The sequence below is a fragment of the Cervus elaphus genome, chromosome 19, assembly GCF_910594005.1.
Source record: "Cervus elaphus chromosome 19, mCerEla1.1, whole genome shotgun sequence".
Taxonomy (NCBI): Eukaryota; Metazoa; Chordata; class Mammalia; order Artiodactyla; family Cervidae; genus Cervus; species Cervus elaphus.
The window spans coordinates 86,691,009-86,707,139 of record NC_057833.1 but is presented as its reverse complement, the minus strand read 5'-3'; the positions used below and the strand labels follow the sequence as shown (position 1 = coordinate 86,707,139).

The following is a 16,131-nucleotide window of genomic DNA, read 5'->3' as shown; positions in this document are numbered from 1 at the left end:
CAGAGGTGGGAATGAGACCAGGGAGCGCCGCGGCGAGAGGCACGGCCACCGCCCCCAGGGTCTGTCCCCTGGGGACCAGGTGTGAGGGTCCCCGGCTCCCGCCCTCCTTCGGGTCTGAGCGCCCCAGCTCCTTCGCCGACCGCAAGTTCCTTCCGAACCCCCAAGGCATCCGCCCCAACTCCGACCCTCCGCCCGGCTAGGCCCGGCTCACCCAAGCGGGCAGGTGCTGGCCGAGCAGCTCGCGGCTGATGAACTGGCGTTCGTTGTCTAGGAATTCGAAGGCGGCAGCGAGGCGTCCGAGCTTCCCGCGGCGGTTCCTGCGCCACCACATCCACAGCAGGACGCCGAGCAGCAGCCAGGTGATGCTGAGCCCCAGGTAGCCAGCTAGGTAGACGGGCGCCAAGCAGAACAGCACGCGCGCCGCGAAGGCATAGAGCTCTGGCAGCAGCTGGCTGGGTAGGCGCGGCTCGCGGCCCGGCGCGCGCTCGGTCCCCGGGGCGCCGGGGGCGCAGGGCTCCTCCGAGGGCATCTTGTCTTCTCCCTCTGCCCTCACCTGAGTTCAGGGCTGTGCGCCGCGACGCCCGGGCACATCGGTCCTCCAAGGGCGAAGACCAGACCGCCGCGCCGCGCCGCACCTGCCCGAGTGGACTCGCCCGCGCAGTTTCCGCGCCGCAAACTCGGGGTTCTAAGCAGAGCACCGAGCGCTGCGCCTGGGAATGCGCTGCGCGGCAGCCGCTTGCCGCTGTACACCAAGCCTGCAGCTTCGGCGGTCTCCGCCCCCGGGGGCGGGCCCAGGCGGGAGGGGGCGGGGTCAGGCTGCTGGGCTGGCGCCTGGCTAGGTCTAAATAGAAACCCAGTGTTGAGGGCGCCCCCGCACTTAAACGTTCTGTGCAGGTGACCTAAGAGCTTGTAGGCGCAACATTCGGGTTCGGCCCCGGGGAGTTTGTGACTCACTGAAGCATGTGGACAAATGGCTTGTCATGGATAAGCATCACCTAAAACCGGTTTCCTATACCCAGTCTGCAATATCCAGCAGTGTAGTATTCTCTGAGCAAGGGCCGCCCAGCCCTGAATCTGAGTCCTCTAGGTGGGTTAGAGCGCTGTACCTCTGCTCTCTCCTCTTGCACCTATAAAGCTTAGATCTAGCCCTACGCCCCCCCTGATCAAGCTCAGTGTCTCCCCTCTGCCCCACAACACCCTCTGCCCCGCATTCCCACCCTCTGTGCCAGGTGTCAGTTTGAAACTTCATTCTCTACATCGATCAGACTGGGAGTTTCCCCGGCCAGGCCAGTCCTGCTCATCTCTGGGCGCCCAGTACTGTAAGCAATGGTGAATGACAAGGGAAACGAAGAGCAAGCCCTGGGGTGCTTGGCGGCCAGTTATGAAGCCCACGGTTTCTACCTAATCTTTTCTGAATGGCCAGAAGAGGTGGAGGGCCGAGTCCCAAGTTCAGACAGTAAATCATTTTGTGGATGACATACATTTTAGGCTCACCTGAGTGGGGATGTCAATTACTGGAATGGGATCTTTGGTTCAGTTCAGTCCCTCAGTCATGTCCAACTCTTAGTGACCCCATGAACCACAGCACGCCAGGCCTCCCTGTCCATCACCAACTCCCAGAGTTTACTCAAACTCATGTCCATTGAGTCGGTGATGCCATCCAACCATCTCATCCTCTGTCATCCCCTTCTCTTCCTGCCTTCAATCTTGCCCAGCATCAGAGTCTTTTCAAATGAGTCAGTTCTTCGCATCAGGTGGCCAAAGTATTGGAGTTTCAGCTTTAGCATCAGTCCTTCCAATGAATATTCAGGACTGATTTCCTTTCAGGTGGACTGGTTGGATCTTCTTGCAGTCTAAGGGACTCTAAAGAGTCTTTTCCAACACCACAGTTCAAAAGCATCAATTCTTTGGTGCTCAGCTTTCTTTATAGTCCAACTCTCACATCCATACATGACTACTGGAAAAACCATAGCTTTGACTAGACAGACCCTTTTTAGCAAAGTAATGTCTCTGCTCTTTAATATGCTATCTAAGTTGGTCATAACTTTTCTTTCAAGGAGCAAGTGTCTTTTAATTTCATGGCTGCAGTCACCATCACCAGTGATTTTAGAGCTCAAATGATAATAATAATAATAATAATAAAGTCTGTCACTGTTCCCACTGTTTCCCCATCTATTTGCCACAAAGTGATGGGACCAGATGCCATGATCTTAGTTTTCTGAATGTTGAGTCTTAAGCCAACTTTTTCACTCTCCTCTTTCACTTTCATCAAGAGGCTCTTTAGTTCTTCTTCACTTTCTGCCATAAGGGTGGTATCATCTGCATATCTGAGGTTATTGATATTTCTCCCAGCAATCTTAATTCCAGCTAGTGCTTCATCCAGCCCAGAGTTTCTCATGATGTACTCTACATATAAGTTAAATAAGCAGGATAACAAATACCACCTTGATGTACTCCTTTCCTGATTTGGAGCCAGTCTGTTGTTCCATGTCCAGTTCTGACTGTTGCTTCCTGACCTGCATACAGATTACTCAAGAGGCAGGTCAGGTGGTCTGGTATTCCCATCTCTTTAAGAATTTTCCATAGTTTGTTGTGATCTACACAATCAAAGACTTTGGCATAGTCAATGAAGCAGAAGTAGATGTTTTGGTGGAACTCTCTTGCTTTTTTGATGATCCAGTGGATGTTGGCAATTTGATCTCTGGTTCCTCTGCCTTTCCTAAATCCAGCTTGAACATCTGGAAGTTCACGGTTCACATACTGTTGAAGCCTGGCTTGGAGAATTTTGAGCATTACTTTACTAGTGTGTGAGATGAGTGCAATTGTGAGGTGGTTTGAGCATTCTTTGGCATTGCCTTTCTTTGGGATTGGAATGAAAAGAATGTGATCTTGAAGCTGGCAAATGATTTGGAATTGTTCTGTGCAAATGTGCCAAGTCACCTCAGTCGTGTTCAACTCTGTGACCCTATGGACTGTAGCCTGCTGACATTCTTTCAATTGTTGTATTGAAAGGTCAGACCTGATGGATGACAAGCACAATGTAACTGTACTCTCTTTATCTCGGTCCTTCAGGTATCTGTCTGTCTGTCTGTGTCTGACTTTTCCCTTCCTCTCTCCTGGATAAAATTACTTGTTGTGATGGAATGTTTTAGCAACACCTGTGTTCCTGGTGGTCAGAATAGATGGACCCTCTTCTGTTGTTCTTCATCTTCCAGGACCAGCCAAAGCAGAAGCTGAAACCACTCAGCTTGGCATCCTGTTTAATTACATTTCCCAGCACAACCTAGGAAGTCAAAGTAGGCAATGCATCTCACTTGAGTTCCTTTTTGGAGAGTTCCTTTTTGAATGTACATAATGCTATTAAGGGCTCTAAGAGGTCTGCAGATAAAAAGCTATTATATTTGATTTAAGCCACTGTTTCCTGAGTATTTGACCACAGAACTCCTTTCCTCAAAACACTTCTCTAGAGGTTGACACAGGTCAGCTTGAGTTAAAGGAATGAGGATGTTTGATAGGGATGAGGGAAGTCCCCTGGAACCTGAGGCAGAAATGTGGCTGACTTTTGTGATGGATGGACTGGGGAGTTAACTGGCAGGACTGGGCTCTGCATCCCTGCTGCTCTGTCGCTGACCTGCCTCCTTTGCCTCTGACTGAAGTGGAGCACCTTCCTCACAGCTTCCAGGGTCACAGAGCTTCACAGAGAGACTGCTTAACACTTATCCATCCTAATTCCAAATGCCTTGGAGAGAGTACCCAATTGCATCTATTATCTACTCCCCTCTAAACACACCAGGTCTACACCACAGCCTCCCCACCACATTAGTGTGTATGGGGAAGGGGTGTGGAAGGTAGCGTGTTTGGGAAAGATTACCAGGGAAGGAAGTTTGTTGATTTGGGAACTGATGTCCAAAATGAGATCTGGAACACCCGGCAGGCTGCAGCTACCCCAGCCGTGCTACCTTCTCTGCTCCTTGAACATGCCAAGCTTGTTTACGCCTCAAGGCTTGTGTCCTTGATGTTCCCTCTGTCCAGAGTGATTTCCACATAAATTTCCCCCAAAGTACTTAAGGAAGTGGGATTAGAGTTGATTTTCTTTTCTCCCTTTTCCAAACTTTATTTATAATGGCATTACATTACTCTCATAAAATAAATATAGAAGAACATTGAGAATACAGCAACTAAAACTCCATACCCCATCTAGAACATTGGAGTCATTATTCTCCTTGAACTGCACACACAACTTTGGTTACTACAGCCAGCAAAAGACGTTTTATGTTCTGTTGGATCAAAACCTGTGGAGAATAACACCTTCTAGAGCCTTTGCCTGAACCCCTTTGAGAGTTCACCATATTGTATACCATTTTTCCAGTGAATGCTAGCTCATTTGTTCAGTATATTTATTGGCTACTATTGTGGGTTGAATTGTGTCCCCACCCCTACCCCCCAAAATAAGTTGATGTACTAACCCCTGGTACCTATGACCTGGATCTTATTTTAAAATAGGGTCTTGGTAGATGGCATTAAGACATGATCATACTGGCTGAGAGTGTACTGGCTGAGAGATGTACTGGCTTAGAGTGGGCCCTAAATCCAATGACTAGTGTCCTGATAGAGAGAGGTATTTGGAAACAGAGACACAGAGGAGTTGCACAAAGGGAGCAAGGCCATGTGAGGATAGAAGCAGAAGCTGGAATGATACAGTACAAACCAAGGAGAAGGGTTGCTGGCAACCACCAGATCTAGGAAGGAAGAGACAAGGAGGCATTCTAACCCAGAGCCTTCCCAGAGAGCATGGTCCCACCAACACCTTGATTGAAATCCTTGATTGAATACCTTGACTGCTGGTCTCCAAGACAGTGAAAGAATAAGTTTCTGTTTTTTACACTTGATCTTAGCCAAAAGGCCAATAAGCGATACATTTCTTTGTTTGCTTTTTAAAAGTTCACTTATTTATTATTGGCTGCACCGGACCATCATGACTGCAAGCAGGCTTTCTCTAGTTGTGGTGCACAGGCTTCTCTCGTTGTAGCTCATGGGCTGTAGAGCTCAGACTCAGTAGTTGCCGTACATGGGCTTAGCTGCCCCACATCATGTGGAATCTTCCCAGGCCAGGGGTGGAACCCATGTTCCCTAAATTGGTAGGAGGCTTCTTAACCCTTGGACCACAAGGGACGTTCTGAATTTATGTTGATTTAAGCCACCCAGTTTGTGGTACTTTGATATGGCAGCCCTTGGAAACTAATATGGCCACTGACCAAGAGCCAAACCCTGTTCTCACCACCGGAGGCTCAGTGTAAACAGAATAGATGAGACCCCTGCTCTCGCAGAGCTGCGTTCTGGTGGGGGAAGACAGACAGCAAACACACAAATAAAGAACAGAAAATAGCAGGCAAAGAAAACACTGTGAGGAAAGGTAGTCAGTCATGTGAGAGAGAGTAACTGACATGGGACAGAGGGCTGTTTTATTCTGAGTAATTTAGAAAGGGCTCTCTGAGGAGGTGACATTTGAGTTGAGACTCAAAAAAAACACCAAAACCTCAAAAGTCTACATACGACTTAAGTTCATCTTTAAAAGAAACTTAATATCTTGTAAAAAGTATCTCTTTTGGGGAACGGAAAGATAAAGAGCCTCTGCTCTGTAGGTGTCATCAGTTTAACTTTTGCATTTCCATGAGGGACTAGACTAATTTTGTATCTCTTCTCTTATCACACTGAGAATTCCTGAGGGCAGCAGCTACATCCTTGTCCTCAGTACCCAGCCAGAGTTTGACACAAAGGCAGAGGCAAGAGCACAGTCAGTAATTGGTTTGCCTGAGTTGAAATCTAGAAGGGAGAACTTTCTGACTCCTAGGAGGTCATTCCCTTCTCTGCAGAGCAGTTTCTTCATCTGTAAAATGGAGATTGTAGTAATACTTAAATCAAGGGCTGGTGGGATTTCCCTAGCAGTCCAGTGGTTAAGACTCTGCACTTCAATGCAAGGGGTGTGGGTTCCAGGGAACTAAGATTCTACATGCCAAGTGGCTCAGCCAAGAAAATTTAAAAAAAAAAAAAAATCATGGGCTGGTGATGAGGATTAAGTAGGACTCAGTGTGTTTAAAGTTATGTATCCAGATAGGAAAGTGGTCAAGGAAGACTTTAGTTTTATCTGTATTGTTTAACTTATTACAGCAAGAATGTATATATATTTTTTCTGTATAATCTTTTCCATTGATGACTTGGGTTGTTTTCACCTTTTGCTTATTATGGATAACACCACTATGAACTTTGGGGTACAAATATCTATTTGAGACCCTGATTCAATTCTTTGGGGGTATATACCCAGAAGTGGAATTGCTGGATCATGTGGTAATTCCATGTTTAATTTTTTAAGGAAACACCATAATGTTTCTCATTTGTTACATTTAGTTCATTCAGCTTCAGGAAATTACAAAAATAATTCATGCTTGCTTTAACAAATAATACAGAGGTATATGAAGAAGAAGTTTAAATCATGCACTCCATGTATGATCAGTACTATCCGTTTGGTTTCTTACCTCACTTTTTCTCTATTTGTACAAAGACGTCTAAATGGAGCTAGTTTTAGTTCTGGTTCTTTTTTTCTTTCTTTCCTCCCCTGCCCAAATGGGGATAATATAAACTCGAAAGCTCCCCAATATCACTCCCACAAAATCTCCATGAGGTTTGTTTTAAATATTGAAATTATTTTATAGTTGGTTATTAAAACAGATCAAAATAACATCCAAATGCTCATTAAAGTGGTAGAAGTATATACAGGAGGAAGCAACCACTAGAATTGTTGGAACCAGACAGGCAAAAAAAGAAAAATCAGGAAAAAAATGTTATAGTTTTCCAAGTAGCTGATCACTCATAGTATGTCACTCTGCAGATGGTAAATGCATTTAAAATGAGGCCCACAGAGAACAAAGTTCTCAGGGTTTTTTTCTGCAAAAGTAGAAGTAGATATGAGACCTGTCACTCAAATTATGAAAAGAGAAATGCCAGGAAAATTGAGAATAGGACTTACTTTTAGGAAAAGAAGAATGTCATGGTGACCACTGCAGTGAGACTTTCTTGATCTCTTGTTTGAATTCACCAGCATCCAGCCTATTGTGTGGCTAGCCTCTCCCAGTCTCCAGGAAGAGTGTCCAAGGCCCCCAGCCCCATATTCTATTTATACTAGTCTCCCACTTCTCCCTCCCACTAACAGCACCTGCCTGAAATAAATCCATGGATGTTGTCACTTGTGGAATAAGTCTTTTTGTTTTGTTTTTAGTATTCATTATTTATTTGTTTATTTGGCTGTGCCAGGTCTTAGTTGCAGCATGTGGGATCTTCAGGCTTTGTTGTGTCGTGTGAGATCTAGTTCCCTGACCAGAGATTGAACATGGGCCCCATGCATTGGGAGTGCAGAGTCTTAGCCACTGGATCACAGGGGAAGTCCCCAAATAAGTCTTTTTGATTATTAAAAAAAAAAAAAAGTTTTATCTTTCCAAAAGTATAAATACATATATGTCCTCAAAGACAATAGACTTATTTTAGAATTATTAGATCTGCCTTAAATGTGTTGGTAATGTTCCTTTAGGCCATACAATTATAAAGGAAAACTGCAACTCTCATTCCTTAATTGTGAAGAGTAGGTTCCTGGGATGTACTAAATGTTTAAACCTGCTGTGGTAGATAATCACTTAATACCTGTTAGTAATTCAAATTCTGACTGTACTTATTTTTATTAATAATTTATTTTTAATTGGGGGATAATTGCTTTACAATATTGTGTTGGTTTCTGCCAAACATCAACATGAATCAGCCATAGGTATGCATATGTCCCCTCTTTCTCGAACCTCCTTGAACCCCATACCATTCCTCTAGGTTGTCACGGAGCACAGAGTTTGAACTCCCCACATCATACAGCAAGTTCCCACAGGCTATCTATTTTACATATGGTAATAAATGCTGCCATGCTACTCTCCTCATTTGTCCCACCCCCTCCTTCCCCCACTGTGTCCACAAGTCTGTTCTCTATGTCTCCATTGCTGCCCTGCAAATAGGTTCATTAGTACCATCTTTCTAGATTCCATATATGTGCATTAATATATGATATTTGTTTTTCTCTTTCTGACTTACTTCACTCTGAATAACAAGCTCTAGTTCATCCACCTCATTAGAACTGACTCAAATGCATTTCTTTTTCTGGCTGAGTAATATTCTATTGTATATATGTGCCATGACTTCTTTATCCATGCATCTGTTGATGGACATCTAGGTTTCTTCCATGTCCTGGCTATTGTAAATATGCTGCAATGAACATTGGGGTACATGTGTCTTTTTCAGTTATGATTTTCTCAGGGTATGTGCCAAGTGATGGGGTTGTTGAGTCATATGGTAGTTTTATACCTAGTTTTTTTAGGAATCTCCATACTATTATCCATAGTGGCTGTGTCAATTTACATTCCCACCAACAGTACGAGAGGGTTCCCTTTTCTCCACACCCTCTCCAGAATTTGTTGTTGGTAGATTTTTTGTTGATGGCCATTCTGACTGTTGTGAGGTGAAACTTTATTGGAGTTTTGATTTGCATTTCCCTAATTGAGCATCTTTTCATGTGTTTATTAGGCATCTCTATGTCTTCTTTGGAGAGATGTCTTTTTAGTTCTTCTGCCCATTTTTTGATTGGGTTATTTGTTTTTCTGGTATTGAACTACATGAGCTGCTTATATATTTTGGAGATTAATTCTTCATCAGTTGTTTCATTTCCTATTGTTTTTTCCCATTCTGAGGGTCTTTTCACATTGTTTATTGTTTCCTTTGGTGTGCAAAAGCTTTTACGTTTAATTGGGTCCCATTTGTTTATTTTTGTTTTAATTTCCACTTCTCTAGTGGATTTTTTAGTGTGGAAACATGATCTGGGAATTTTGATACTATTTTTATTTTATTTTTGCCCAGTATCCCTTCCTTTATCTTGTAACCTGTGAAAAATTGATTCCTCTCATTTTCCAAAAACAGGCTGAGCTCCTACAATCTGATGTTTAATTCCACCTTTATCTTTGACTCCTTTGTTCATTCACTCAATAAGTATTCACTGAGAGTCTTCATACCAGGCATTATATAGAACACAGGAGATACAGCAGTGAATGAAGCAGACAAAACTCCTACCTTGGGAAGTTTATGTTCTAATTTTGTTTTTCTTGCTTGGTAGGCTAGCTATCATATGTTTTTTCCTAATGTATTCCACCCTACTCTTTAGGGGCCTAATATAATTTTGAGCTTCTTCTGTCTTTGACTAGATCAGGTAAAATCACTCCCCTGACCTCAGATAGCAGTCATAGTTTTCAGCAGAGAATCTCTAATGAGCATCTTCTGATACATGATGTTGTTGGAAACCAATTATTCTGTTTCACATGCTGTTTGTGTTTTTTTTTGATCTGGAATCTTCTGTCAGTTCCAATCCTGTTACTCAGCTGGAGATTGCTCCTCAGGTTCCTGCCTGTGGTGACACAGACTCTCCCAGGGCTGGCAGATGGAGAAGTAGCAGAAATGCCTGCCATGGAAAGGCACCAGTCTCTCAGTAATCCACACTAACACTGCAGCTCCACCCTACTTGGAGGTCTGTCACTGCTGCTGCAATCACCTCCATGTAATGCATGCCAGTGCTGACCAAGGAGCAAACCTGCCTCTGCAGAAACAGGGACCAAGTGAGAGATGGCAGTCCCCTCTGTCCTCACTGCCCTTCTGGAAAACTAGCAGGCTGTCTAACTACACACCTCCACATTGGTTGCAGTTCTATCTCCAGTCCTTCAGTTTCCATTTTTCACATAAACTGTCTTAATAATTATGTGCTATGTGATTAGTCACTCAGTCGTGTCCAACTCTTTGTGACCCCTGAAGCCTGCCAGGCTCCTCTGTCCATGGGATTCTCCAGACAAGAATACTGGAGTGGGTTGCCATGCCCTCCACCAGGAGATCTTCCCAACCCAGGGATTAAATCCAGATCTCCCACATTTCAGGCAGATTCTTTACCATCTGAGCCACCAGGCAAGTCCAAGAATATTGGAGTGGGTAGCCTATCCCTTTTCCAGGTGATATTCCTGACCCAGGAATCAAACCAGGGTCTCCCGCGTTGCAGGGGGATTCTTTGCCACCTCTTTTCTTAATTAGTTGCATTTTCAAAACTAATTGTGATATGGTTTTCAAGGAATTTTTCAACTTAACCTAAATTTTCAAGTGTATTAGCATAGAAGTGCTTATAATGTTGTGATTTTTTCTAACTTTTTGATATATATTTTATTTTTTAAAATATAAATTTATTTTAATTGGAGGCTAATTACTTTACAATATTATATTGGTTTTGCCATACATTGACATGAATCCGCCACGGGTGTATATGTGTTACCCATCCTGAAACCCCTCCCATCTCCCTCCCCATCCCATCCCTCTGAGTCATCCCAGTGCACCAGCCCTGAACCCTGTATCATGCATCAAACCTGGACTGGCGATTCATTTCACATATAATAATATACATGTTTCAATGCCATTCTCCCAAACCATTCCACCCTCACCCTCTCCCACAGAGTCCAAAAGACTGTTCTGTACATCTGTGTCTCTTTTGCTGTATCTCATACAGGGTTATTGTTACCATAATTCTAAATTCCATATATATGCATTAGTATACTGTATTGGTGTTTTTCTTTCTGGCTTACTTCACTCTGTACAATAGGCTCTAGTTTCATCCACCTCATTAGAACTGATTCAAATGTATTATTTTTAATGGCTGAGTAATGTTCCATTGTGTATATGTACCATAGCTTCCTTATCCATTCATCTGCTGATGGACATCTAGGTTGCTTCCATGTCCTGGCTATTATAAACAGTGCTGCAATGAACATTGGGGTACATGTATCTCTTTCAATTCTGGTTTCCTCAGTGTGTATGCCCAGCAGTCAAATTGCTGTGTCATATGACAGGCAGTTCTATTTCCAGTTTTTTAAGGAATCGCCACACTGTTTTCCATAGTGGCTGTACTAGTTTGCATACATTCCCACCAACAGTGTAAGAGGGTTCCCTTTTCTCCACACCCTCTCCAGCATTTACTGCTTGTAGACTTTTGGATAGCAGCCATTCTGACTGGCATGAAATGGTACCTCATTGTGGTTTTGATTTGCATTTCTCTAATAATGAATGATGTTGAGCATCTTTTCATGTGTCTGTGAGCCATCTGTATGTCTTCTTTGGAGAAATGTCTGTTTAGTTCTTTGGCCCATTTTTTGATTTGGTCCTTTATTTTTCTGGAATTGAGTTGCAGGAGTTGCTTGTATATTTTTGAGATTAATTCTTTGTCTGTTGCTTCATTTGCTATTATTTTCTCCCATTCTGAAGGCTGTCTTTTACCTTGCTTATAGTTTCCTTTGTTGTGCAAAAGCTTTTAAGTTTAGTTAGGTCCCATTTATTTATTTTTGCTTTTATTTCCAATGTTCTGGGAGGTGGGTCATAGAGGATCCTGCTGTGGTTTATGTTGGAGAGTGCTTTGCCTATGTTCTCCTCTAGGAGTTTTATAGTTTCTGGTCTTACATTTAGATCTTTAATCCATTTTGAGTTTATTTTTGTGTATGGTGTTAGAAAGTGTTCTAGTTTCATTCTTTTAAAAGTGGTTGACCAGTTTTCCCAGCACCACTTGTTAAAGAGATTATCTTTTATCCATTGTATATTCTTGCCTCCTTTGTCAAAGATAAGGTGTTCATAGGTGCATGGATTTATCTCTGGGCTTTCTATTTTCTTCCATTGATCTAGATTTCTGTCTTTGTGCCAGTACCATACTGTCTTGATGACTGTGGCTTTGTAGTAGAGCCTGAAGTCAGGCAGGTTGATTCCTCCAGTTCCATTCTTCTTTCTCAAGATTGCTCTGGCTATTTGAAGTTTTTTGTATTTCCATACAAATTGTGAAATTATTTGTTCTAGTTCTCTGAAAAATACCATTGGTAGCTTGATAGGGATTGCATTGAATATATAGATTGCTTTGGGTAGTATACTCATTTTCACTACACTGATTCTTCCAATCCATGAACACGGTATATTTCTCCATCTATTTGTGTCCACTTTGGTTCTTTCACCAGTGTTTTATAGTTTTCTATATATAGGTCTTTCATTTCTTTAGGTAGATATGTTCTAAGTATTTTATTCTTTTCATTGCAATGGTGAATGGAATTGTTTCCTTAATTTCTCTTTCTGTTTTCTCATTGTTAGTGTATAGGAATTCAAGGGATTTCTATGTGTTGATTTTATATCCTGCAACTTTACTATATTCATTGATTAGCTCTTGTAATTTTCTGGTAGAATCTTTAGGGTTTTCTATGTACAGGATCATGTCATCTGCAAACAGTGAGAGTTTTACTTCTTTTTTTCCAATCTGGATTCCTTTCTTTTTCTTCTCTGATTGCTGTGGCCAAAACTTCCAAAATTATGTTGAATAGTAGTGGTGAGAGTGGGCACCCTTGTCTTGTTCCTGACTTTAGGGGAAATGCTTTCAATTTTTCACCATTGAAGATAATGTTTGCTCTGGGTTTGTCATATATAGCTTTTATTATGTTGAGGTATGTTCCTTCTATTCCTGCTTCTGGAGGGTTTTTATCATAAATGGATGTTGAATTTTGTCAAAGGCTTTCTCTGCATCTATTGAGATAATCATATGGTTTTTATTTTTCAATTTGTTAATGTACATTGATTGATTTACGGATATTGAAGAATCCTTGCATCCCTGGGATAAAGCCCACTTGGTCATGATGTATGATTTTTTAAATTTGTTGTTGGATTCTGTTTGCCAGAATTTTGTTAAGGATTTTTGCATCTATATTCATCAGTGATATTGGCCTGTAGTTTTCTTTTTTTGTGTGGCATCTTTTTCTGGTTTTGGTATTAGGGTGATGGTGGCCTCACAGATTGAGTTTGGAAGTTTACCTTCCTTTGCAGTTTTCTGGAAGAGTTTGAGTAGGATAGGGTTAGGTAGGTGTTAGCCCTTCTCTAAATTTTTGGTAGAATTCAGCTGTGAAGCCACCTGGTCCTGGGCTTTTGTTTGCTGGATGATTTCTGATACAGTTTCAGTTTCCATGCTTGTGGATGGGTCTGTTAAGATTTTCCATTTCTTCCTGGTTCAGTTTTGGAAAGTTGTACCTTTCTAAGAATTTGTCCATTTCTTCCAAGTTGTCCATTTTATTGACATATAGTTGCTGGCAGTAGTCTCTTATGATCCTTTGTATTTCTGTGTTGTTGTGATCTCTCCATTTTCACTACTAATTTTGTTGATTTGATTTTTCTCCCTTTGTTTCTTGATGAGTCTGGCTAATGGTTTGTCAATTTTATTTATCTTCTCAAAAAACCAGCTTTTGGCTTTGTTGATTTTTGCTATGGTCTCTTTTGTTTCTTCTGCATTTATTTCTGCCCCAATTTTTAAGATTTCTTTCCTTCTACTAACCCTGGAGTTCTTCATTTCTTCCTTTTCAAGTTGCTTTAGGTGTTGAGTTAGGTTATTTATTTGATTCTTTTCTTGTTTCTTGAGGTAAGCCTGTATTGCTATGAACCTTCCCCTTAGCACTGCTTTTACAGTGTCCCATAGGTTTTGGGTGGTTGTGTTTTCATTTTCATTCGTTTCTATGCATATTTTGATTTCCTTTTTTATTTCTTCTGTGATTTGTTGGTTATTCAGCAGCGTGTTGTTCAGCCTCCATATGTTGGAATTTTTAATAGTTTTTCTCCTGTAATTGACATCTAATCTTACTGCATTGGGATCAGAAAAGATACTTGGAGTTATTTCAATTTTCTTTTAATTTACCAAGGCTAGATTTATGGCCCAGGATGTGATCTATCCTGGAGAAGATTCCATGTGCCCTTGAGAAGAAGGTGAAATTCATTGTTTTGGGGTGAAATGTCCTATAGATATCAATTAGGTCTAACTGGTCTATTGTATCATTTAAAGTTTGTGTTTCCTTGTTAATTTTCTGTTTAGTTGGTCTATCCATAGGTGTGAGTGGGGTATTAAAGTCTCCCACTATTATTGTGTTATTGTTAATTTCCACTTCCATACTTGTTAGCATTTGTCTTACATATTGCAGTGCTCCTATGTTGGGTGCATATATATTTATAATTGTTATATGTTCTTCTTGGATTGATCCTTTGATCATTATGTAGTATCCTTCTTTGTCTCTTTTCACAGCCTTTGTTTTATTTTTTATTTTTTTATTTATTTTTTTCACTGTCAGTTTTTTTTTTTTTTATTAGTTGGAGGCTAATTACTTCACAACATTTCAGTGGGTTTTGTCATACATTGATATGAATCAGCCATAGAGTTACACGTATTCCCCATCCCGATCCCCGCTCCCACCTCCCTCTCCACCCAATTCCTCTGGGTCTTCCCAGTGCACCAGGCCCGAGCACTTGTCTCATGCATCCCACCTGGGACAGCCTTTGTTTTAAAGTCTATTTTATCTGATATGAGTATTGCTACTCCTGCTTCCTTTTGGTCTCTATTTGCAGGGAATATCTTTTTCCAGCCCTTCACTTTCAGTCTGTATGTGTCCCTTGTTTTGAGGTAGGTCTCTTGTAGACAACATATATAGGGGTCTTGTTCTTGTATCCATTCATCTACTCTTTGTCTTTTGGTTGGGGCATTCGACCCATTTACATTTAAGGTAATTATTGATAAATATGATCCCGTTGCCATTTACTTTATTGTTTTGGGTTCGAGTTTATACACACTTTCTGTGTTTCCTGTCTAGAGAAGATCCTTTAGTATTTGTTGGAGAGCTGGTTTGGTGGTGCTGAATTCTCTCAGTTTTTGCTTGTCTGTAAAACTTTCGATTTCTCCTTCATATTTGAGTGAGATCCTTGCTGGGTACAGTAATCTGGGCTGTAGGTTATTTTTGTTCATCACTTTAAGTATGTCTTGCCATTCCCTTTTGGCCTGAAGAATTTCTATTGAAAGATCAGCTGTTATCCTTATGGGAATCCCCTTGTGTGTTATTTGTTGTTTTTCCCTTGCTGCTTTTAATATTTGTTCTTTGTGTTTGATCTTTGTTAATTTGATTAATATGTGTCTTAGGGTGTTTCACCTTGGGTTTATCCTGTTTAGGACTCTCTGGGTTTCTTGGATTTGGGTGATTATTTCCTTCCCCATTTTAGGGAAGTTTTCCACTATTATCTCCTCGAGTATTTTTTCATGGTCTTTCTTTTTGTCTTCTTCTGGGACTCCTATGATTCGAATGTTGGGGCTTTTAACATTGTCCCAGAGGTCTCTGAGGTTGTCCTCATTTCTTTTCATTCTTTTTTTTTCCCCCTCTCTGTTTCATTTATTTCTACCATTGTATCTTCTACTTCACTTATCCTATCTTCTGCCTCCGTTATTCTACAATTGGTTCCCTCCAGAGTATTTTTTATCTCATTTATTGCATTATTCATTTTATATTGACTCTTTTTTATTTCTTTTAGGTCCTTGTTTAAACTTTCTTGCATTTTCTCGATCCTTGTCTCCAGGCTATTTATCTGAAACTCCATTTGTTTTCAAGGTTTTGGATCATTTTCACTATCATTATTTGGAATTCTTTATCAGGTAGATTCCCTATCTCTTCCTCTCTTGTTTGGCTTGGTGGGCATTTATCCTGTTCCTTTACCTGATGAGTACTTCTCTGCCTTTTCATCTTGTTTATGTTGCTGTGTTTGGGGGTGGCCTTTCCGTATTCTGGCAGTTGGTGGTTCCTCTTTATCGTGGAGGCTCCTCGCTGTGGGTGGGGTTGGACAGGTGGCTTGTCAAGGTTTCCTGGCTAGGGAAGCTTGTGTCCGTGTTCTGGTGGGTGGAGCTGGATTTCTTCTCTCTGGAGTGCAATGAAGTGTCCAGTAATGAGTTTTGAGATGTCAATGGGTTTGGTGTGACTTTGGGCAACCTGTATATTGGAGCTCAGGTCTATGTTCCTGTGTTGCTGGAGAATTTGCATGGTATGCCTTTCTCTGGAACTTGTTGGCCTTTGGGTGGTGCTTGGTTTCAGCATAGGTATGGAGGCATTTGATGAGCTCCTATTGATTAATGTTCCCTGGAGTGAGGAGTTCCCTGGTGTTCTCAGGATTTGGACTTAAGCCTCCTGCCTCTGGTTT

At 41.7% G+C, this 16,131-nt stretch overlaps 1 protein-coding gene across 1 annotated transcript in view; it reads right to left on the bottom strand.

The window, feature by feature from the left end:
- The window catches only part of ESYT3 (extended synaptotagmin 3), a 53,385-nt gene extending 52,662 nt beyond the window's left edge, over positions 1 to 723 (bottom strand). The window contains exon 1 of the mRNA XM_043875196.1: positions 212 to 723. Within this exon, the coding sequence (XP_043731131.1) occupies positions 212 to 529 (318 nt within the window). The 5' untranslated portion in view covers positions 530 to 723. The remainder of the gene's footprint in view (positions 1 to 211) is intronic.
- Positions 724 to 16,131: the final 15,408 nt, after the last annotated feature.